At 43.7% G+C, this 23,959-nt stretch overlaps 2 protein-coding genes and 1 non-coding gene across 3 annotated transcripts in view; all 3 read left to right on the top strand.

The window, feature by feature from the left end:
* The window catches only part of CHD4 (chromodomain helicase DNA binding protein 4), a 33,209-nt gene extending 22,525 nt beyond the window's left edge, over window positions 1-10,684 (top strand). Inside the window, 15 exon segments of the mRNA XM_020994128.2 lie at window positions 1,570-1,750; window positions 1,835-1,921; window positions 2,036-2,124; window positions 2,245-2,378; window positions 2,702-2,846; window positions 3,460-3,625; window positions 4,490-4,587; window positions 4,707-4,836; window positions 5,129-5,200; window positions 5,462-5,599; window positions 5,853-5,961; window positions 6,095-6,227; window positions 8,593-8,788; window positions 9,708-9,871; window positions 10,037-10,684. Of these exon segments, the coding sequence (XP_020849787.1) occupies window positions 1,570-1,750; window positions 1,835-1,921; window positions 2,036-2,124; window positions 2,245-2,378; window positions 2,702-2,846; window positions 3,460-3,625; window positions 4,490-4,587; window positions 4,707-4,836; window positions 5,129-5,200; window positions 5,462-5,599; window positions 5,853-5,961; window positions 6,095-6,227; window positions 8,593-8,788; window positions 9,708-9,871; window positions 10,037-10,054 (1,860 nt within the window). The 3' untranslated portion in view covers window positions 10,055-10,684.
* Window positions 3,665-3,806, top strand: LOC144455203 (small Cajal body-specific RNA 11). The gene has a single exon (XR_013483917.1).
* Window positions 10,685-12,695: 2,011 nt separating the features above from the next.
* NOP2 (NOP2 nucleolar protein) lies at window positions 12,696-23,490 on the top strand. Its single transcript, XM_078155520.1, has 16 exons — window positions 12,696-12,806; window positions 13,076-13,185; window positions 13,717-13,762; window positions 13,975-14,054; window positions 14,302-14,549; window positions 17,402-17,457; window positions 17,576-17,741; window positions 17,882-18,079; window positions 18,220-18,309; window positions 19,680-19,767; window positions 20,057-20,197; window positions 20,564-20,703; window positions 20,898-20,987; window positions 21,163-21,285; window positions 21,400-21,628; window positions 22,983-23,490. The coding sequence occupies exons 2-16, from the start codon at window positions 13,080-13,082 to the stop codon at window positions 23,321-23,323; spliced, it is 2,142 nt and encodes a 713-aa protein (XP_078011646.1). The 5' UTR covers window positions 12,696-12,806; window positions 13,076-13,079; the 3' UTR covers window positions 23,324-23,490.
* The last annotated feature ends 469 nt before the right edge of the window (window positions 23,491-23,959 follow it).

Here is a 23,959-nt window from a genome sequence, read left to right as displayed (position 1 = left end):
AGAGGGATTATTTCTTAGACATGTTGAGATTCTCCCAATGTTCCTAAAGCATGTGCCTAGGAACATTGCATAATCTCCTAAATGACAGCCATAGTAACTCGAGTTTGGCCTGACTACCCAGATAAGGAACCAGTTGGATTAAAAAAAAATCTGTCATCTAGATTTATACAGTTGGATGGAAAGTCTATAGAACTAATCCATCGGTACATACATCACACAAATATTGTGGGTGAACAATGAATTTCATTCATAATCGAATGTTGAAGGAGAGAAGGCTGGGTTGCACTTGAGAAATTGTGAATTGCTTTTAATGATTCTGTGTTTCTTGAAATAAAGGTCTGTATTTAAAACGGTATGTGATGTATGGCTGTCAGTAATGGAAAACCAAAGGCCCCAAAGAATTAGAATTTTGGTCACGAGTAGGGTAGTGGTGGATATAAATAATCTGCATGAAGCCTATCACCAAAGAATGGCATAGGGGAAGTGGCATAAGGAATAGCATGCAAGAGGATGACTAGGAGGTAGATGAGCCATGTAGTAATGGTGAAGTATAACTGGTAGCCTTTGAGCTCTAGTAATGTTCATGTACATCAGGAGGTTCGGTAGAAGAACCTCAGCTCATTGGTTGAGTTCTCTGGTGAAAGATGTATAGGAGGTCATGAACAAGTTGCACAGTATGACAGGGCATCAGTGGGTTGCAATCTAGTCTGCTGAAGGTAATATCCACAATTATTGGATCTGTGTTCTTGTTGAAGTATACATTATGGAAGTACTTGAAGATCATGTTACTGTGTGCCTGAGGTATAAAAGCCCTATTAGACACTTCATGTTACATACGTGTAAAGAATTATAAAAAATGATTGTTGCTGGTGTTGGTAAATCTAGGGGAAGGGATCCTGAACCACTGGTCATTAGTGCGTGAAAAATAATGAATTTTAAATGACTTTGTAGGGGAACAAACATTTGGACATTGTAATAAGGATTTTGGGGTTTACAAAGCATATGTAAATAGATGGCAAAGTTCTATCTGAATATGCTTGTGACTCTTTTATTTCAATAAACATTTGGTAAAGCATTTCAAGCAACATTTATTAAACAATGTAGTCTGTGCTAGGCAGTGGGTATACAGAGACAAAAATGAAACAGTTCTTGTCCTCAAGGAGCTTATGTAGTACAAATTTTAGTGGAAATTCCTGCTACCTATTCTGGCTGTCCACTCTGCTTCATTAAATGTCTCACTTCCCTTTTCCACTCTCTTAACCTTGCTTTGTCTTAGTCTGGTACCCATTTGAAAATATTAAAAATGAATTTTCTTACCTCTGTTGATACTCTACCATATTTATGTCCTTGTCTACTTATCTACACTGTAAACATGTAGAATGAGAAGTGTAGTATCTTGACAGTTGAGTTTCTTTGAAAACTTAAGCCCAACCAGATATGGCACTATCTAGTTATTCTGAGGTTAAATATTTTAAATGTCAGGGTGGCGTAGGAACTTTGAGAACCTGTGTAGAATGGTGATGGTGACCACCCCTACCCTACCCTGAGTTTTGATTCCATATGTCTCAGGAGGAAGAAGAGGTAGAACGAGAGATCATCAAGCAGGAAGAAAGTGTGGATCCTGACTACTGGGAGAAGCTGCTGCGGCACCATTATGAGCAGCAGCAGGAGGATCTGGCCCGAAACCTAGGCAAAGGGAAGCGAATCCGTAAGCAGGTCAACTACAACGATGGCTCCCAGGAGGATCGAGGTGTGTCTGGCCGGCCCCATCCCCTGCCCTTGGGCCGCTCCCCTAGGGCCGTGGGCCCCGCTCATCTGCCCTCTCTCCCTCCAGATTGGCAGGATGACCAGTCAGACAATCAGTCCGACTACTCAGTGGCCTCAGAGGAAGGCGATGAGGACTTTGATGAACGTTCAGAAGGTGAGGGTTATGTTTCCCAGTCGGATATCTAAGAGGGTATAAAGAATGACTAATGCTCCTACCATTACTATTCACCCATGTACTTTCCCTATACTCCCTCCTCTTTCCTTGTAGCACCCAGACGGCCTAGCCGCAAGGGCCTGCGAAACGATAAGGACAAACCATTGCCTCCATTATTGGCTCGTGTTGGTGGAAACATTGAGGTAAGCAATGGAAACCACCACCCACCTATGAGAAAAGGTAGTCTCAGAGAAGGTTGGTGTCTAATGTCCATTATAGGAAGAAACCTACTTTCTTCCTCACCTAGGCACCTTCTTCCTCAGGTACTTGGCTTCAATGCCCGCCAGCGGAAGGCTTTCCTCAATGCCATTATGCGTTATGGGATGCCTCCTCAGGATGCCTTTACTACCCAATGGCTTGTGCGGGACCTGAGGGGCAAGTCAGAGAAAGAGTTCAAGTGAGTGAAGGTTTGGAGAGAAGTGTGGGTCAGGGTAGGGTTATATCTTGCTGAGTATTTCCACAGTGGAGTTCTCTTGGGGTAGGGGATACTCCTTTGTATGTCTATAACCATTGTGAACCACAGCAATTGTTGATAAAAATCATTAAGCTGAGATCTCTGCTAGAGTTAGAACATGAATTGTTATTTGGAGTTCTGCCTGCCATATTAGGGAGTAGTAAATAACTTTGTTAGAAGTTAGTGCCCAAGTGGAGTTGTTGGGTGATTTGTTCTACAGAATGTCACTTTGCCTATTTAACTGTCTCTTCTACCTTTTTACCTAGGGCTTATGTGTCTCTGTTTATGCGTCACCTTTGTGAGCCAGGAGCAGATGGGGCTGAGACCTTTGCTGATGGTGTCCCCCGTGAGGGCTTGTCCCGCCAGCATGTCCTTACTCGTATTGGTGTTATGTCACTCATCCGAAAAAAGGTGTGGCCCTAAACACTTAAACATGAATGAATAAGCATATATTAAGCATTTGCTCTGAATTAAGTACTAAAGACATGGGTAAAAAAGAGATGGCCTCTACTTTCAGGGAACTTATAAGTCTAAGGGAAACAAACACACATAATGTATTAGTGAATAGGAAAGGGAGTTTAGGTTTTTGGGAGATCACATGTATGGTGGGTAAAGCCATAGGGCAATCTGATTGCCATACCCTTTCCCAGAACAATGGTAATATTGATTATCACATAGAGTAAGGTGGAATGGGAGCAAGGGATTATATTTACTGTAGCACTGCAGGAAGAGATCTGTGAAACATATTTGGTATGATGGGACTGTCCTGGAAATGAGCTCTCATCAAACAGGATAGCATGGGTTGAAGGCAGGAACTGGTAGTCCATTGAGAGGGTAGAGTGGTGGGGCTAACAGTGGCAAAAGGATGGTATATATCGGGAGAAGAAAGGGACAAATGTCCCCCAAACTGTCATGAATTTGAGAAGGCTGTGATGGATACCCAGAGAGAAAATTTGACATCCCATGGGAAAAGGGCTCTCATTGCTCGAGGCAAGGTTTTACCCTCTTTTCCATAATGCTGCAGGTTCAGGAGTTTGAGCATGTCAATGGGCGCTGGAGCATGCCTGAGCTGGCTGAAGTAGAAGAGAACAAGAAGATGTCACAGCCAGGATCACCTTCCCCTAAAACTCCCACACCTTCCACTCCAGGAGACACACAACCCAACACTCCTGCACCTGTACCACCCCCTGGTAAGTCTGGCTTTTTTCCTTTTCCCTTCTCTCTTCTCCCAGTCAAGTCCATGCTTATTCCTGCTTTCCTGCTTGCCACTGTGGCAGGAGGGCCAGAGGCAGGACTAAGAGCAAACCATCCTCTCAGATTAGGAGGGCTGCCCTGAGATGGGGCTGACTCTTAAAGGCACAAGAGGACACTTTTAAATGGTGTAAATGAAATCAGGCCAATTTGCCTAATACATGTTATTAATAAGTATCAACTTTAGAGCATTTCACGTATGATATGATGGGGTTTTTAATCTCAATATTAAGTATTAATATATTTTGGAATTTTACCCTTTTTTGAGCATTTAAAAAAATCAGTTTCATAGTCTCTGGTAATGGGGGAAGGCTGAGGCTGGTGGCCAGGCTCTCAGTTGGGAGTTCTGAGCTTCACTGGGCTAAAGCTGAAGAGAACTTCAAAGGATTTTAAAGCTGTACTAAGTGAGAATGGAATGAGGACCTGAGGAGTGGGAGGAATACTAGGTAGCCTAAGGGTTGAAAGGGAAGAGATCAAAGCTTCCATGCTGATAGTGGAATTGGGGCCTGTGAGGGGAAACTTCATTTCCAGTCTGAGTGAGATAGTTTCCTACCCTACCTAGCCACCTCCTTCCCCCACAAAAAAATCTGTATTCTAAGACAAAATGTCTTTTGTATCACAAAAATTATACACACTATAATCCACTGGTCTACAGGCCATGGTCTGCTATAGATGTGACTTCACTTAAATGATTTTTAAGCTTTCACCAAGAAAAGTGTAATAAGGATCACTGGTTACATGTACATCAGAATAGACCTTTCAGCCAGGTCTAGGACCCTAGTCCCACTTTTGTTTCTTTATAGATGATGGGGTGAAAGCAGAGGAGAACAACAACAAAGAAGAAGAGAACACAGAGGGAGAGAGAGAAGTGAAACCTGCAGCTCCTGAGACATCTGTGGAGGTAAAAATTGTGGTGGTAATGGGTTGGAAATTGCTAATGATGTTGACCCCAGCGAGAATGAACTTAAATCCTCACTTCCTTTGTTGCTACCTACCCTACTATTTGTTTTTTTTTTTAAGGGCACACAGCCCTCTGCATCTAACCCAGAAGAGGAAAAGGTTCTGGTTGAGCCTCTGGAGGGAGAAGAGAAGGTGGATAAGCCAGAAGTCAAAGAGAAGACTGAGGAGACCATGGAGACAGAAACCAAAGGTATTTGGATCCGCCAACATAGGTCTTGGCTTTCAGCCGGGTTAAAGAGGTAGAGAGGTCTTAAGTACAGGGGAATATTATATTAAAAGAATAGAGGACACACCAACCTTACTCCACCAAAATAGGGGTGGGTGGGTGGGTGAGTGAGAGGAGTCCAGAGAATTTTCTTTAGCTCTCTGTCTTTGTAGAGGCTGAGTATTAGGACTGCTTATTCCATTTGGGTCACAATAAAGTATGGTATGGGGAGGTGTTGTTTCTTTAGCTTATACTTTCAGCTTCATCTGTTTGCCAGGTGTTGCTGAAACGGAAAAGGTAGAGGAGAAATCGGCAGTGGATCTGACCCCAATTGTGGTGGAAGACAAAGGTAGGTATTTAGAGAAGATAATTTAGGCTAAGATTATTACATCAGAAATTTAAATTTAAAGTCAGTAGTTTGAAAGATGGAGACAGTCTTGTGTTTGCTTCAAGATGTTTGTTTCAGAGATTGCTAAGAAATATCTATTAAAGTATTGTATATGAAAAGAGGGTTTAAGGGACCTGGCTAAGGGTGACTGCAGGCTGTGCATTGGAACCATGGGCTAGGAGCTTGTCTGAGGCTGACCTTTCTTCCACATATATCCTTCAGAAGAGAAGAAAGAAGAAGAAGAGAAAAAAGAAGTGATGCTTCAGAATGGGGAGACTCCCAAGGACCTGGGTGATGAGAAGCAAAAGAAGAACATGAAGCAGCGTTTTATGTTCAACATTGCAGATGGCGGCTTTACTGGTACTGATGATCGTGGAAGTTTAAGAGGGTTCTTTGGCAAACATTGTTTGCTTTTTAGGAACTAGGGAAGGATGAAAAGATGTTTTTTGCTAGGGTGATAGCATTCAAGGTTTCTTATCCGTGTCTCTGATTTTTTCCTTCTGTAGTTCCATCATGGGAAATTAGGGATATGATTTGGAGGGGATGTTGGTAGATAGGAGCTCCCTGGAGGTCCAGGTCAACAGGGTCCTTTTGTTACCCCTCTTACTTGCAGAGCTGCATTCCCTTTGGCAGAATGAGGAACGGGCAGCCACAGTCACAAAGAAGACGTATGAGATCTGGCATCGGCGGCATGACTACTGGCTTCTGGCTGGCATTATTAAGTATCCTTTGTGCCCTTTCGGACTCCAGCTGATAGGAAGATTCCCTTGGGAAAGTGTAGGAAAGGTCCTCTAAGTTGTCTGGGGTTCTTGCCTTTTCCTGTTGTTTTTTGTTTCCTGAACATCCTTCTCTTAGCCATGGCTATGCCCGGTGGCAGGACATCCAGAATGACCCACGCTATGCCATTCTTAATGAGCCCTTCAAAGGTGAAATGAATCGTGGTAACTTCTTGGAGATAAAGAACAAATTCCTAGCCAGAAGATTTAAGGTAAGCAAGGAGGAAAGGAATGTAACCTTTTTTTTTTATAGCATTAATCAAAAGTATGAAGGTACTGGTTAAATAATTATTTGTTGTTGGCCTGCTAAGTGTAAATTGTGCTTAGATCAGGATCAGGAACTTTAGGGGTGGTGGGGAGGTAATAAATGTAACCTATAGTTCTTGCCCTTAGCCTTTACAATTTATATGAAGAGAAGCTATGAAATGTTCAATAACTTAAAAAGAAATTATCAAATCCCAAGTAGATGGTTCAGCATCATGAATTTGTTGGGTATTTCAGTAGAAAATAAGACTGGGCTGGAGTTGTCCAGGAAAGGTTTCGTGGGAGAGATGGGAGCATTAAACGAAGGGAAATGGAATAGTCAAAGAGCATAGAAGCAACTGAATTCAGTATAACACCTGCTGTGTGCAAGGTACTGTGTGACTGGATGCTATGGATACAAATACTAATATAAAAGTCTACCTGCCCTCAAGAAACTGTTAGGAAATTTGAGGAGGGAAAAGGGTAATAACTGGGAGAATCCAAGGAGGCTCCAGGATATATGTGACGATGAAGAAGTGCATTCCACACATAGTACATCCTTGAGTTAGGGAAGCAGCTTAGATTAATTTAGTTGGAACATGGGGTGAGTGAAGTGGGCTAATCAGGAAAGGTAGCCTTAAACTGTAGAGAGCTTTAAATGCCAGTTTTAGGAGTTTTTATCTTAGAGGAAGTGGAAGACACTGAAAGCTTTTGAACAGGGAAATAATAAATTGATCAGGCTTGCATTTTATGAAGATTTTGGCAGTTGTGTGGAACGAAGGAGACCAACAATTAGGCTATTGGGATATGCCAGGCAAGAAAGGATGAGTTCAGTGTGTGTGGAGAGAAGTGGATGAATCCAAGAAAGTCCTGAAAGTAGAATCAACAAAACTCAACAACTGATTGATTGTAAGGTGGGGTGGGGGGGGGTGAGAAAGAAGGAAGAATCCTGAAAGAATCTGGGTTGCCCAGAAGGATGGTATTACTTCCTACAGAAATAAGAAAATTCTGAAAGAGAAGCTTTTTGGTGTGTGTGTGTGTGTGTTCTAGGTTGTTTTTTTTTTACCCCGAAGATGATGTGATTGAGAATGACGGCAAATCTAGGTCTAGCTGGCAATTGGTGCATGTGGTATTGGAGTTCAAGAGAGAGATTTGGGTGAGAATAAAGATTTGGGAGTCATCTGTGTAGAAGGTAACTCAAGAAGAAGATGAACATAAAGTGTTTTTCGGACAGTGAATAGACCAGTCTGGTTGGAGCAAAGTAATTTTGTTAGGGGCCGGAGATGAGGTCAGCAAGGAGAGGTTGGGGCCAGCTTTGTATAGAGTTCTTCACTATCCAGCTTAGGAATTTATACTTCACTCAGTAAGCAGTGGAGAGACTCTTACTGATTTTGAATAGTGGAAGGTGACATGATTATAGAGTATGTTAGGGAGATTAATTCAGTAACATCCAACAGAATGGGTGACAGTAGGGATGGAAAAATTGCAGTAATTTGGGTATAAGGAGATAAGGGCCTGGACTAGGTGGTAGTATTGGAAATGAAACAGATGTGAGATATAACAAAAAAAAGAATTACCATAATTCAGTTACTTGATTAGATGTTGTAGGTGGGGTGAGGCAGAAAAAGAGGGAGGATTAAAAGATGGTTCTTGGAGTCTCACACCTGGGTTATTAGGAAAATGACAGTATCAGTAGCAGAAATAGGAAAGTCAGGAATGGGCACTCATTTTGTAGGAAAGATGGAAGTGCAGTTTTAGTTATGTTGAATTTAAGATTGCCGTGACCAATTTTTATCTAATTGGAAATGTCCATTAGATATTTGGAAATAAAATTGGGACACAGGAAACCATTCAGGACTGGAAATGCAGATTTGAATGTACTCTGTAGCCCAGGGACTGAGCCTGGGGAACACCTGTAGTGAGGAAATAGTAGGGAAAAGAGAAGTAACTCACAAGACAGAAGGGTGTGAATTAGAAAAAAGGTGCTTCCTGGATTTCTTCTTCCCTAATAAAGCATTTTACTTTTCCTAGTCTCTTGTTAACTAGCTTCAGTTTTTGTGTAGCATACAGAAAATGGACAAGAGGGCCTTTAGTGTTAGTTCCTCTATTAGACTGTAAGCTTCTTGAGGGCAAGGGCTATGTCTTTATTAAACTATCTCCTCCAGTGCCTTTAGACACAGGTACTTTGAAGTTAAATGGTTATTATCTGTTTTCCCCTCACTCCTTCCACTCCTTGTAAATATGCTGTCTTTAAGAACCAATACATATAGCTCTTTTAAAGAATAGCAAACCGAGCATTTTATCTAGTTTTCCCCTTCTCTCCAATCTGCCAAGCTCTTGGAACAAGCCCTGGTGATTGAGGAACAACTGCGTCGAGCAGCTTATCTGAACATGTCAGAGGACCCCTCCCATCCTTCCATGGCACTCAATACCCGTTTCGCTGAGGTGGAATGCTTGGCTGAAAGCCACCAGCACCTGTCTAAGGAATCAATGGCAGGAAATAAGCCAGCTAATGCTGTCCTGCACAAAGGTAGCCAGTGGCTCGCCTGCCCATTCTGCTTATTCTCTCTTCCCATCTCTAGTTTCTGAAACTCCATTATTGGTGGATTTTCTGGATGTCTGTGGTGCTCTATTGAGGCTTTTTACTGTTTGCCTTTAGGTAGCTGCATAGACAGTCCTAGCCAATACACTTCTCATTAGAAAATGATGTTTTAAGTCACTTAGTGTTTAGTGTTGTGGAGATAAGGATACATTAGATATAATTCTGCCTGAATGTCTGGGGAAGGATTAGATAAAATCTCTTAGCAGTTTTCTTTTTTTGTTGAGATACTGGTGAAGATGGTTGTTTTTTCAAACTTCTTTTGACAGGGAGGGAGTAACCTATGTTTTTCCCCTCTTAGAGAAAATTTTTCTGAAGTAGGAAAGTTTTGCAGAAGAGGGTAGGATAAAGGGAAGAAAAAGGCTTCCAAAAGGTAGTCTAGAAGGAAGCTTAGAGAGAGGTTTTGTAAAGTCAAATAGAAGGGTTTAGAGCAGTGGAAAAAGCAGCAAGAGAAAATGAGGGTTAGGACAGCCTAATGGAATCTTGGAATTTGGGTTTGAATCCCAGCTCTGCCTCTTACTACTGGGCAAATCAGTACACCTCTCTAGAAAAGTCTTAATTCCTTCATATGCAAAATGAGAGGGTCTAACTAGATAACTTCTCAAGTCCCTTCCATTTCTGAATTGGAGTCTTTGAACTAGATAAGTAGAACAAAGATGATTATAGAAGAATTTGGAAGAATACAAAGAAAGTAAAGACTAAATTTTCAGCTTATTCCCAGTAGCACATTATGATCATTATTCACTGAGGTCAGAGGAGAGGGGTAGGGGAAACTGCTTCTCTTGATAGAAGGGCTTGGATCTCAACCACGTCCACTCACAGTCCAACCCTTATGCCTTTCTTCTTGTAGTTCTGAAACAACTGGAGGAATTGTTGAGTGACATGAAGGCTGATGTCACGAGGCTGCCAGCCACCATTGCCCGTATTCCCCCTGTGGCTGTGCGGCTACAGATGTCAGAGCGTAACATCCTTAGCCGGCTGGCAAACCGGGGCCCCGAACCCACCCCACAGCAGGTAGGCTTCTTTTGAGCCAATTTCCCAAATTGGGTGTAAAATGGAACTTTGTAGCTTCTTAAATTTTACATGGTGACTGACTAGGCCCCATCACCTGCTCATCTTAGTAGTGGCAGTGATCTAAGTATTGAATTCTCACTCTGTTCTTATCTCTATCCTTTACAGGTAGCCCAGCAGCAGTGAAGATCCAGGTTGATGATAACCACCTTACCACTGAGCAGTGACCCTTTCTACCCCCTTGCCCCCAAGCTTCTCTTTTGGGGGCTTGAGTTCCTCTTCCTTCCACCCCCTCCTCATTTTATAAAGGAACAACTCCCCCTGTCACTTGGGGAGGGGAGGAAGTGAGGGGCTGCATCGCCCTTCCTGCCAGAGACATGCAGCAGTAGCGCCGGCGCCATCTGCAGGGAGAGGGCAGGCCAGCCCCACTCCGGGTTCATGGCCTCTTCCCCACCGTAACGTCTGTTACACAAACTCTTGTGGGTTCTCACCAAGCTCGGAGAAAATGATCTGAAATTTCTTTTGTGTTTTTATTTTATTTTTTGTTTTCTTCCTTTTTGTTGGGGTTTCGGATGGGCCGGGCCCCTGGGCGAGACACAGCTACCTCCGTTGGCATCTTTTTAATACCAGGAACCGAGCGGCTCCAGCCACTGAGCGGCCAGAATGAAATAAAATGCAAAAAAAAAAAAATTTAAGAAAAAGAAAGAAAAGGAAAAAAAAGGAAAAATGGGAAAAAGGAAAAAAAAAAGAAAAAGAACCAAAAGCATTTAAAAAAAACTTCGTAAAAACTGAAAATAAAAGTTTCCTTGTATTTTAGCCCTGTAGTTGTTTGTGTGTGTTGCTGTGCATGCACATTTGAGCAATTTGTGGTTATGGTGATGCTTGAATACCATACACATTTATAGTGCTTTAAATTTCTCCTGACAAGTTTATGAAATGTTGGAAGTAATCTAACTTTACAGATTAGGAAACCATAGTGAGCTGCCTAAGGTCACAGCTAGCTTCAGACTTTTTTTTCTCCACTAAACTTATTTTCTAGTTCTTATTAGACCTTTGTGTTGAGATAACCTGCTTCGCCTGAAGTTGGGATGTGAGGAAAAGAATAATTGGAATAACAGTGTTAAAGTGTTCCTGATCCAAGCCCTTCCTTACTTGTTGGAGAGAACAAAACTGATTCTGGGGGCTAGACAACAAGCATTAAGCACTTGATGGACATATTGTAGACTGCAATCTAGTGAAACTGGCTTCTTTTTTCCCTGGACAAGATACTCCTAATTCTGTATTTTCACTGCTCTTCCTCCTGGCTGGAATTGTTCCCTTATCTATGTTATCTCCATGCTTTTTGCATGTTTCAGCTAAAGTGCCTTTCCCAGTCCCTCATAATAGTGCCATCCCTTTCGGATTATCTCCAGTTCATCCTGTAAGATAAGTTTGTACATAGTTGTTGGAAGGTTGTCTCCCTCATTAGAAAATGAGCTCCTTGATTTGGTAAGTTCAACAGCACTTACTGCTTACCATGTGCCAAACAATGAGGAAGGTAACCTGCAAATAACTACATAACATGACGTGTATTGTGTAAATGGGATGCAAGCTCAGAGAAGTTAATAAAGGAACCTTGCAGAAGGTGGGATTTGGGCCAAGTCTTTAAAGGAAGACAGAGGCAAAGGTGAGGAGGGAGAGGTGAACTAGGAACAAGGTTTGCAGAGAATTTGGTGAGATTTGGGGAAGGACAGCATGGGAAGATACAAGATTACATGGGCTGCAGTGCCCTGGATTTAATTATCAGCTCCCACTGATTTAATTACCACTTCTACGCTGATGATTATCAGATCCACTTAATCCAGCCCTAACCTCAGCTGACCTCCAGTTTTGCTTCTCCAACAGCCTATTAGACATTTTGAACCGGATGTCTTGTAGATAAATTAAACTCAGCATGTCCAAAATCGAACTTTTCCCCCAAACCCTTCCCCGCTTCCGAACTTCCCTATTACTATCCAGGGTATCACCGACCTCCCAGTCACCCAGGCTCACGATCTAGGTGGCATCCTCAATCCCTCACTCACTCACACTCCTCCCATTGCCAAGACCCATCTATTTTGACCCCTGTAACATGTCTCTAATACGCACCGGGGAAGGTCACGCCCCACTCCCATCCATACCCCACTTTGCCGTCACATTTATCTTGCTAAAGGTGACTTCCTATTACCTTCAGAATCAAATATAAAATCCTCTGGCGTTCAAAGCCCCTCATAAACTGCGGCCCCCCACCTTTTCAGTCTTCTTACACCTCGCCCCCACCCCCAAGCACTCTTCCTTCCGGGGACACTGGCCTTCTCGCTGTTCCTCGAACAAGCCACTCCGCCTCCAGGCTCCGGACCCGTCCACTGGCTGTCCCCCACGCCTGGAACGCTCCCCGCCTCGCCTCCTTTAAGTCCCAGTTATAATCCCTCTTCGACGAGAAGCCTTCCCTGACCCTCCTCGCTGCTAGTGCCCCGCCCCGTCCGCTGTCTCTAACGTATCTCGTCGGTAGCCCCTTTGGCCGTCATTGTTAGCGATGTCTCCTCCTTGAGACCGCGATCTCCTCGGGAGCAGGGGCTGTCTTTTACGTTTCTTTGTGTCCCCAGCGCCTGGCACAACGTCTGGCACGTAATGGGCACTTAATTAGTGCTTACTGACTGACTGGCAGGTTTGAGGTGAGGAGGCTCAGGTTCTCACTGCCCACGGCAGAAGCTACTAGCCCTGACTACAAAGATTGGAAGAGTACTTAAAGAAGCCGTGGCCGGAAGTGGCAGGGAGGAAGGGGCGGGGCGAAATCCCGCGGCTTCGGAGGCCGAGCGTCAGTGCGTCTTGCGTCGTCACGTTAGCGCAAAGCCGCTTCCGGATTGTGGGGCGAGCGAACGGCGGGCTTAGCAGTGCACGTGGACGCGGTACTTGGCAGGTGAGGGCGAATTCGGGCCTTCTCGGAGACAGGGTCTCTTTAGGGGACCAAGGACTTTCGTCCCTTGGGAGCCCGGAGCTCAGTGTTTGGGCTGGGGGAAGGAAGTCTCTGGCTTACGCTGGCTTCCCTCGGGCTAACAGAGCCGCAGTCCTAGGGGGTGGGAGACCGTTGACAGGGGGTCTTCCCCCACTTTCCCCGGCGGAGCCCCCATTCCTGCTTCCCCTACTTTACCCCATCCCTAATGCGTGAACCCTTTTTCTTTGCCTCAGCGTCATGGGGCGCAAGTTGGACCCCACCAAGAAGGAGAAGCGCGGGCCTGGCCGAAAGGCCCGTAAACAGAAGGGTGCTGAGACCGAGCTCGCCAAATTCCTGCCCCCAGGTGAGGACCCCTCTACTGGGACTCTGCCGTTCCTGCTGCTCCCTGAGGGAACCGGCCTGCACTGGCCCTTATGGGGAGCATCCTTTATTCCCCCTTCACAGTATAGTGTATTACGTTACATTAACTCATCTCAAACACCATCTTTCCTGAAGCCTTTCCTGGTTCTCCCAATTGCTGAGACACTCCTCAAAACTGCTTTGTGTTCATTTTGTGTTGAGCTTTCTTCTCAGCAGCACCAGACAAAAGACTTCAGTGCCAGTGGGTGAGAAGTCTAGAAAGGAGTCTTGATTAGCTCTCTTTGAAGGTCCTTTATTATCTTTTATTTTTCGTGTTACCGATTTGGTCTAGGGTCTGACGTGTTCCAGACTTTCACTTCCAGAGGGGTTTAGAATGATTGAGGCATGGTTAGCCAGAGCTTTTGTTGTGAATTTCTGTAGTCCTAGCCTCACAATCTCTTTCCAATCTTGTTCTGCTCTCTTCTCTCCAGTGCATTTCCCCCCTGTGATTAGTTATTATTGTTCCTTTATGTAGCTGGTGATGAAGGTGGGAAGAGGCTCTCTAGCCGTGCCAGGAAGAGGTGAGTTTGGGATAACCAAGTGAAGTCTGGAGTGGGGAGGGGGATGCTAATAACAACAAACCTTTGGATAGAGTTAACTGGTAAGGTAAGTTCATCTTAGATCTCCCAGACATAGGTGGATGGGGATGGGGATGTAAAGCTCCATCAGTTTTGAGGAAAATGGGTTGAATAAGAGGCATGTTTTCACTCTTTCATTCTTCCTACTTTTTTAGGGCAGCCAAGAGGAGATCAGAGTCTGCAGGGGCTCCTGAAACCAAGAATCTGTCTCCTAGTCCAAAGCCTCTAACAAAAGGTTAGTGTGAAAGTAGGAGCTAGGGACATTAATTTGAAAAGAAGTTTTCAAGCACAATAATCAGTGTGGGCTAATAGAATAATTCAGGAGAATTAAGAGAAACTGCAGGGTGGAGAAACATCTTGAAGGTAGAAAAAGTTTCTAGGTTGGTGGAGAGAGTGGGGTTGTTGGCTGATTCTGATGGGGTAGGACCCTTTGGAATCTTTAGCTGGCTAAGAGGCTGTTTAACACCTATGGTTCCCTACAGGTGCTCGCCAGCCCCCTGGGAAGAAAGGACCCCAGGCCTCTGGGCTCAAAATTGCAAATAAACCATTGCTTGTACCAGCTAAGGGCAAAAAGCGCCCAGCCCCCCCTCATAGCAGCGATGAAGAGGAGGACTCTGAGGACAATGATGCAGAGAGTGAAGGGGATAACTGGGCTTCTTTGGATAGTGAAGATGATATGGTAGATGATTATGGGGTGGCCTCCGAAGAAGAAACTGATGAAGATGATGAGGTGAACATTCAAGATGGGATTTTGTTTACTTTAAAAATTTTAACTTAATTTTAAAACAAAGTTATCTGTGTAACCTTGGTAAGAAGGACCTCTGGACTTGCTTAGGGAGAGACCTAGATTTGACTCTCACTTCTGACACTTAAGTAGCTATGCAGCCATAAGCAAGCTGTATTATCTCTCAAGGGTATATTTCCTCAACTATAATACCTGTAGAATCTATCGCAATATCTGCTGTAATAGTGAGAGGTAACATGGCTTAGTGGATAGAGCAGTGGTCCTTAGAATCAGGAAGACAAAGGTTCATAAGTCCAACTTCTGACATAATACTAGTTGTGTTACCATGAGTAAGTCTTCCAAACTCTCTGTGCTCAGTGGAGGGAGTTTTCATTGGGACTTTATTATACTCACACTAATCAGTCCCTCCCCAAAAAGTTTGCTTTGCAGGGTTATTGTGAAGAAAGCATCTTTGCAAATATTAAATTCTCAAAATGTCATATTTTTATTTTATGAGAAACAGTAGTAGGAAGAATGCCACACTTGCAGTTAGGAGACTTGGGGCCTGTTTCATTGTCAGTGTCATGCCTGTTAGTTGTAAGTGGACCTCAGGCCTCTATTATGGACCACAGGGCCCAGGTACCTTTTCTGAGTGACCTCGTGAGCTTATTGAGTCTATTTATTATATCTAAGATGATTCCCAGATGTATATGTTTAAGTGTCTTGAAGGCATTCCCAATTCAACAGGACCGAAACAACTCATCTTTCCCCACACCCCACTACTCTTTCAAACTTCTCTACTGTCAAGGATTACACCCTCCTTTAGTCACCTAGATTTGCCACCTTAGTGGCATTCTCAAGTTCTCATCTCATTCACTACACATTTACAGTCAGTTGCCAAATCTTGTTACTTCTATTTCCATTGTATCTTTGGAATCTTCTTTCCATCCACTGAGCCGTCATTCTAGTTCAGGCTCTCATCACCTCTTACCAGGACTATTTGCAGTAACTTCTCTTTTGGTCTCCTTACCTCAAACCTCTTTCTGGTCTCCTACACACCTACCAAAGTGATTTTTCTTAAGGGCAAGTTTGGTGTCATAACCCTCCCCCCAATTCCTATTAGTTCTTTATTGCCTCTAGGATCAAATATAAACACTCCCACTCCCACCCTTCCCAACTTTGCATTGAAGCCATGCTGAACTATTCACTGTCCCCAAGATCCATCAATAAGTCTTAAGGCTATTGTACTAGTTGTGTTATGAACAAGTCACCAAACGCTGTGCTCAGTAGAGGGAATTTTCATTAGGAAATGAAGTGTATACCCACTTCATCTTCAATATTTGGAGTCCCTGGTTTCCTTCATAACTCATCTCAAACATTCCCTTTCCTGGTTCTCTCAGTTAGCTAAGATACTCCTCTCCAAAACTACTTTGTATTCATTTTTTATGTGAATAGACTCATCATATATATGCTCTTTCCCCAGTTAGAATGTTAAGTTCTCTGACTTTTCCCCATTGTTTAACACAGTGTCTCCAACACCGTAAACTCTTAGTAACTTGTTGATTTGGGTTTATATTTGATCCCTGCTTCAGACATTTAGTAGCTTTGTGATGCAGGCAATTTATTTAGTGTCCCAGCCGACCTCATCTATAAAATTGATAAGTTCTGTGCTTTGTGATGCTTTTTCCTACTTGTGTGGAAAGGTTTGGTTATTTTTTTCTCCACAATTTGTAGTTAGCTATTATGTAGAATGTGTTCTAATTTTGCTTTCTGCATCTCTTTGTTTAGCTTTATGTGTCTTCGTAGTCTCCATGTTTCTTTGGTACAATAGTATTCCATTAGATTGCTGTACTATGGTTATTTAACCTTTTCCCAGGTGTTAGATAAGGAAGTTATTTTTAGCCTTTTACTCTTAAAAGTAAACCAGTTATGAATATTTCTGTACAAGTATGTCTTTATGTTAGGTTTTGTAGTATTTTTGGCAGGTTGCTCTCCCGAAAGATTGTGTTTATTTACAATTAGAACAACACATACCTAATTCTCTATAGCTCTGCCAACACTGAAATTTTTTATTACTAATTTGCCAATTTGCTGGTTTAATTTGCGTTGCTCTAATCGTTAGAGGTTTTGAACAGTTTTTCAAAGTATCATTAACAATTTGTGTTTAGTGTTTTCCTTGGGAAGTTGTTCATATTCTTTTATGGTTCTTTGGGAAATCACACATTAAGATATTGGTTGTCAGCCATTTGTAAGACCTATTTACTTTGAAGATTTCCCCTCCCTCATATTTGTTTTTTATTGAGTACGTTGCTTTTTGTTATTATGTCTTTTGATCTGCTTGGAATTTATTATAGTAAATGGTCAGAGATGTGGAACAAAATGAATTTCTTCCCACTGTATTGCTGTTTAATTTATCTTGAGTTTATCAAACACTAATCTCTTACAGACATTTGGTTCTTTTTCTCGATTCTCTCTTTTTTTTAATCCAATACCAGATAGTTTTGATTATTATAGCTTTACTATACTTCATAATTTTTCGAGATGAGTTCCTTTTCATTAAATTTTTTCCTTATTCCTCTTAAAGAATTTTTCTTTGCCTCTCTAAGGGCAAGGGCTCTAAGTTCAACCAGTTCCCTCTTTGGATTGGTTGGTCCCACCGTCCTGTCTCTTCTAACCTGTGCAGGTATATAATAATAGTACTGATAACATTTATATCTCACTTTAAAGTTTGCAAAGTGCTTTATAAATATCTCATTTAAGCCTCACAACAACCCTTGAAAAGGGTCAGAGCAGAGTGATGTGTTGACGAAGGTAAAGTTGGCATTATTTAAGTCCTTGTCTTCTCTCTCTGCCCACAGCTCTTGCCCATTGAGAAGGCTGCTCAGAAGCAAAGGGCCCAGGAAGCAGAAACACTGTATGTCTTAGAGATTCTAGTAAAGGGTGTGGGCAGAGGCTAGGGTGGAAGTGCTTATGAAGAAGCTGAAATCTCTTGATCTCCAAGGTCCCCTTTCTGACCTGTTGGCAATTTACAGGAGTCAGTGGAGTTCAGAAGACAGCGATGATGAGGAGGAAGCTGAACAACACTCTCCTAAGCCAAAATCCAAAAATGATGATGAAGAAAATGGAGATCTTCAGATCAACTTGGACAAGGATGAAAAATTTGTATTGCCCTCTGGCAAGGAGATAGAGCAAGAGAATATCCTACTAGGACAGAGGCTGGGAGGAGTGGTATCTAAGTGCAATTGGATGGGGCAAGGGAGGCAGTACATATGGTGAAGGGTGGAATAGATAGGGATGGGGCAGGTTACATTGGATAATGTTCCTTAGCATGGTCACATGCCCAGGCTCCAGATCTGCAGTCTGTACATCAGCGAATCCAGGACATTGTAGGGGTGCTTCGGGACTTTGGGTCTCAGCGAGAGGAAGGTCGGTCTCGGAGTGAGTACCTGAGTCGGCTTCGGAAAGACTTGGCTACATACTACTCCTATGGAGACTTCCTGATTGGCAAGATAATGGACATTTTCCCTCTTTCTGAGGTAGTAATGATGTCAGTCATCCTGCTGTGGTCCTTTTCTTACTCTTATTACACTATATCAAGCTCTTTAGTCCTTTATTGCTGCTTGTATTCTGTTATATCTAGTCCCTAGCCATCCTAATCTCCTTTCTTTCCTTGAAGCTAGTGGAATTCCTAGAAGCTAATGAGGTTCCCCGACCCATCACCCTCCGAACCAACAGCTTGAAAACTCGTCGTCGGGATTTGGCTCAGGTGAAGGGTAGGGTTGATTGGGGAGTGTCTCAAGGAGGGTCCATTTTCAGATAAACGCAAGAATAAATCGCCTGTTTTGCATGGGCACAGTTGTTGATTTGGGGGGGGGTAGAATGCTTGTTTTTAAGGTTGGCCTTAAAAGAAGACTGATAGGGAGACATAATAGCTGTCTTCAAATATTTAAAGGCTATTGTGTGGAGAAGGAATTAAATTTACTTTGCCTGCCTTGGAAGTCAAAACCTTAAGCAATGGATGGAAGTTGTAAAGAGTCCAATTTAAGTTTGATGTCATAACAATTAGAGCTGTTCAGAAGTGGAGTGCGTTGCGTTGAGAAGAGGTGGGTTCCTCTCTTCTTTGGAGGTCTTCAAACAGAGGCTGGATTACTACTTTTTTTATAGTGAAGATTCCATTTGTGTACAGGTTGGATTGAATGGCCCGTGAAATTTCCGTAAGTCTCAGATTCTTTGAGTCATACTTGAGTGGGGAAGGGCTGTTCTGCATAGTGCCCAACATAGGGTCTGTCTGCCTTTGCTGGTGTAGAGCAGGGGTTGGGCCTGTTTTTCTACCATTTAAATGTTTTTGTTTGTTTGTTTTTAGCGAAACAATTGGGGTTAAGTGACTTGCCCAGAGTCACACAGCTAGGAAGTATTACATGTCTGAGGCCTGATTTGAACCCAGGTTCTCCTGACTCCAAGGCCAGTGCTGTATCCACTGCGCCACCTAGCTGCCCCCTGCCACTTAAATTTTAAAGTTTTATTTAACCTTATTTACAAGGCCTATACAAAAACAGTTGATAGGCCCTCTATGTGGGCTGTGGTTTGGTGGCCCTAGTGTAGAGGGCTCTACAGGGTATGGAATCTTGCATGAAGCAGCCTGGTTAGAAGCAAGGAGCCATTCAAAATATTTCAATTAGAGGGAGTCTCTGTGTGGTTCTGTGATACGTGAGTGGGAGATTCAGGGCCTTAGGACAGCACTGAAACCTGCAACAGATTATTAGTGGTGCTTTTGGTAAAGAGACTGGTATGGCCTAAATATCTTGAGTGTTCTTGGGGATGGATGATTTCTTTAGGAAGGAAAGGACTAGGGATTAAGGTCGCTGTAGTTAATTCAGTAGTTCAATAAAAAGACAGAAACAGAGCAGCCTCTGACAGAGAATCATTTCTGTTGAAATGTTGAACATCTCTATGTTGAGATGCAGGTTAAGAGCAAAGAGACAAAATGAGGAGTTATCCTAGATGGAGTGGGTTTTCTGTGGTTCTAGTGTCCTATTATTAAAACCACATTTCCACTACCAAGGCTACTTTGCTGGCTTTTCCTCTGCCCTGAAAGTTGCAGTGCCTGCAACCTTGACATGATCTTTCCTCTTCCAGGCCTTGATCAACCGAGGGGTGAATCTGGATCCCTTGGGTAAATGGTCAAAAACTGGACTGGTGGTGTATGACTCTTCTGTGCCCATTGGTGAGTCGCTTCTCCTTTTTCCCTGACCTTTTTCTGCCCTTCCCTGCTTTTCTATGTTTGTACAAGCATTTCCCCATTCCTAGGAATGTGGATGGGACTTTTCTTGTCCCACAGTGCCCGTTTTCCTTCTAATTTGCATCATAGATTTTTGTGCACATCTCTCACCCTCTCACAAAGTTGTCATCTCCTATCTTTTCATATGTGTGACCCCAGTGTCATTTATATAGGTGCTTTATGTTTGTGGAATTCCACTGATCCACCCTTCTCTTCGTCTCTTTTGTCTTCCTAGGGGCTACTCCTGAGTACTTGGCAGGGCACTACATCCTTCAAGGTGCTTCCAGTATGCTGCCTGTCATTGCCTTGGCACCCCAGGAACACGAGCGTATTTTGGATATGTGTTGTGCCCCTGGTGGCAAGACTAGCTACATAGGTAGGGAAGTGGCAGAACAGGAACATTTCATTTAGCCTAGGAAGTGCCCTTTCAGTATTCTGCTTTTGGGGTAAGGTGAGCCCATGGGTGCCCAGGAACAGTTGGAAGGCCAGAAAGTTCTTCAGTAAAAGTGAAAATCAAACCCACAGGCTTAATATTTATTTTACCACAAGGGTGGGAAGTGGGAACACAGTTCGTCTAGCATATTGGGTTGAGAGATACTGGGTGATTATGTGTGGAGTTAAACACTGCATGCTGGACTTTAACTTGGTGGGTTACTGAGTAGAGCTAGTCACAAGGTGGGCAGGCAGTTGCTGTAGGGACATGGGCACAAACTGAAGGATGATGGCCTTTTGCCTACTACAGCCCAACTGATGAAGAACACGGGAGTGATCCTTGCCAACGATGCTAATGCTCAGCGCCTCAGGAGTGTTGTAGGCAATCTGCACCGGTTGGGGGTCACCAACACCATCGTCAGCCATGATGATGGACGTCATTTCCCTAAGGTTAGCCGTAGAGCCACCATTGTTTCTCTCTTGTATCTCCCAATATTCTATTCACCCCCCTGCCCACTAGCACCTTTCTAGGTGTCTGTATGTTTAACTTTGGTTGTAGATTTGTCTATAAGAGCTTGGGGTATGGAGCCTTTGTGGATACGGAGAAGTTCCTTTGACCACCTCTTTATCTTCTTCCCATGCAGGTGGTAGGAGGCTTTGATCGGGTACTGCTTGATGCCCCATGTAGTGGCACTGGTATCATCTCTAAGGACCCATCTGTCAAGACTAACAAGGTGAGGAGGAGGAGGAAAAAGGGATAGTTTAGACATTTTGGAGAGAAGGTGGGTATTGGTGTGGAAGGGGATGAATCTGTCATGAGAAGCATATTATCTTTAGCATGTTAATCTGTTTAGGGAGGACAGTCTGTTTAAACATCATAACCTTTTCTTTCTCCCATTTTCTGGAAAGGATGAGAAAGATATTAAGAGATGTGCCCATATCCAAAAGGAATTGCTTCTGAGTGCTATTGATTCTGTTAATGCAGCTTCCAAGACTGGAGGCTACATTGTCTACTGTACTTGCTCCATTATGGTAAGGTTTCTGTTACATTGGAGTGTGGGCAGAGGAAGCGTGGGGGAAACTTATTCTTTGGGACCCCTTTAGCCAAGACTCACTTCTACCCCTGACGTCATCTACCCCCCTCAGGTAGAAGAAAATGAATGGGTGGTAGAGTATGCCCTGAAAAAGAGGAATGTGCGGCTGGTGCCCATGGGGCTGGACTTTGGCCAAGAGGGCTTTACCCACTTCAGAGAACATCGATTCCATCCCACACTTCGCTCTACCCGACGTTTCTACCCCCATACACACAACATGGATGGCTTTTTCATTGCCAAATTCAAGAAGTTTTCCAATGCTATACCTCCGTCTAAGAAAAGTAAGAAATCTCTGTTTCTCATTTGCTCAAGTTCTCTCTGCCCACTGAGTTATGTCCCATTTCCCTGTGTCTCTTGTTTGGAAACCTTCCTTGTATGCCTTCTGCTCCCTATCCTGTATGATTTAAAGAATTCTTCCTGGTGTGCTTTATTCTTTTCTTTACTTTTCTTTTCGTCTAGGCAATGGGGTTAGGTGACTTGCCCAGGGTCACACAGCTAGTAAGTGTTATTTATCTGAGGCCAGATTTGAACTCAGGTCCTCCTGAATCCTAGGGCTGGTACTCTATTCACTGTGCCACCTAGCTGCCCCTGTTTTATTCTTAATAATTTCTATAATAGTGCTTTAAACTTAGAAAGTACTTTCCTTGCTATAGGTTAGGTGACAAAAGGTAAGGGTTAGAGTATCACCATTTTAATCAGGAAACCAAGACTCAAGAGTGGTTAAGTGTTTTGCCCACATTCATACAACTAGAAAGGATTCAAAACTAGGTTTTCTGATCAAGAGTCAAGACTATAGCAGACTCTCCTAGATTAGTGCTTTTCAAGGTAGGAATTTGAAACAGAATGGGAATTGTACTTCCTTCTCCCCCTTCCCAAAGCAGATGGCTGTACTGGTCTTGTTTACACGGTTAATTGAATCATAAAAGTGAGATTTGTGATTTCCCTTCCTTTCTGGATTGCCTGGCTTTGTCTTTTTTTTTTTTTAAACTAGATGATAATTTGGCACTTAGAGCTGAGAGCTGTCAGCAGGAGGCAGATCCATCTAGTTTTGAGAACATCTAAGTTCTGAGGGAATAAGGGCTGGACCTGAGATTTACATTGATGTAGGGAACACTGGGATGAGGAAACATCCTCTTCCATCTCTGCCTCTCTTGGTCCAAGAGAGTTGCCTAGACAGGTGATACTTGAACCTAGGTCTTCTTGGCTCTGAAGTGAACTTTCTACCCATTAAACCATGTTGACTTTCTGATTTGTTCATGATACTTTGAAATTATTTTCTCGAGCATTTCAAGGAGGAAGCCCAGATCTCAGGAGAAAAGATAGTGTCTTCAAAAGCCAGGTATTTGGTTTGAATGCTGAGAAATGTCCCAGGAGGTCCAAGAAACTTTTGGAGTTTTTTTTTTTATCATTTTAGTACTCTTTGCAAAAGTCATTGTAGTACAAAAGGAAAACATAAGGGTGCAGATAATACTATTTACAGTGGTTTAAGAGAATAGATATAAAGTGTTATGTTTCAGTTATATACAGCGTTGGCCCCTTTGTTGCACTTTACTTCATACTGGCCTGTGTTGGTTTCTCCTACATTATCAATGCGGTGTCATCTAAACTCATCTAACCTTTTCACTCCAATCCCAGGTGATGCAGCAGCCAACCCCACAAACTCCACAGACTCCAGACTGATGGATGGGCCTTCTTCGAATAAAGCCCAGGTGGTCCCTCAGCCTAAAATCAGCCCTAAGCTTGTCAAGAAGACCAAGCAAGCTGGAAAGGCAAAGGTGAAGCTAGAAACCAGAAGGACAGAAGTGAAGCTGGGAGCTGGAAAGGCAGAGGCAAAGGGGAAGCAACAACAGCAGCTTCTTAAGAAGACTGTTTTCAAGAATGGGAAGCAAGTCCACGAGGGCCCTCGGCCTCCTACAGCAAGGATTCCTAATTCCAGCCAGCCCCCACCTTGGAAGAAGCAGAAATCTCAGTCTTGACATAATAGCCACTGTGGGGTCTTGAACTACCAGACTGGTGTGACTGTGGGCTTCTTTCAGGAGCTTGGCCTCATCTTCGGGAGAGAATCCTTGTCTGACTTGTCTGACACAGTCCAATTAACCCTCCCTTTCCTTTTGTATACACATAAATATGCCCGTCCCCACTCGCTGCTGTGTGAGGCTCATTGGTTTGTGCGGCACACACAAGGATAATCGCTCTAACCTGCTCCCTTTACTTTGGGTTTGGGTGGTGGGAGTGGCAGAGGTTGATTGGAAACTACACCGCTTCGGGTGGTGGGGGAAGGTTTGTAAAGGAAAGCCCCCTTGGGGACAGGGTGCTGCCCAGCCAGCGTCTGCTCCAGTCTCTTGGCCCTCTCCAGTTTTGCCCCTGGGCTTTCCCAGAGGCCGCCTCGGAACCGAAGGAGTGACTGTTAGAGAGGAGGGCAGCACAGGGATAATGTGGACTGGCGCCAGGTAGCTGGCTCGTGCGGGCCCCCCACAGCAGCCTGGAAAAAAAGCATGCTCCCCACTAGCGGCCTAAAGCGGTTGCAGGCACTCCTCCTTCTGTCGGCCTGATGCTCACTTGCACCGCCCCCGCATCCTCCCATTGGCTCGCTCCGTGGTCCCGCCCCCATC

This window comes from Phascolarctos cinereus, unplaced genomic scaffold (assembly GCF_003287225.1).
Source record: "Phascolarctos cinereus isolate Bilbo 61053 unplaced genomic scaffold, phaCin_HiC Scaffold_1;HRSCAF=81, whole genome shotgun sequence".
Lineage (NCBI taxonomy): Eukaryota > Metazoa > Chordata > Mammalia > Diprotodontia > Phascolarctidae > Phascolarctos > Phascolarctos cinereus.
Note: the sequence above shows the minus strand (reverse complement) of the source record. Positions and strands in the feature narration are given on the sequence as shown.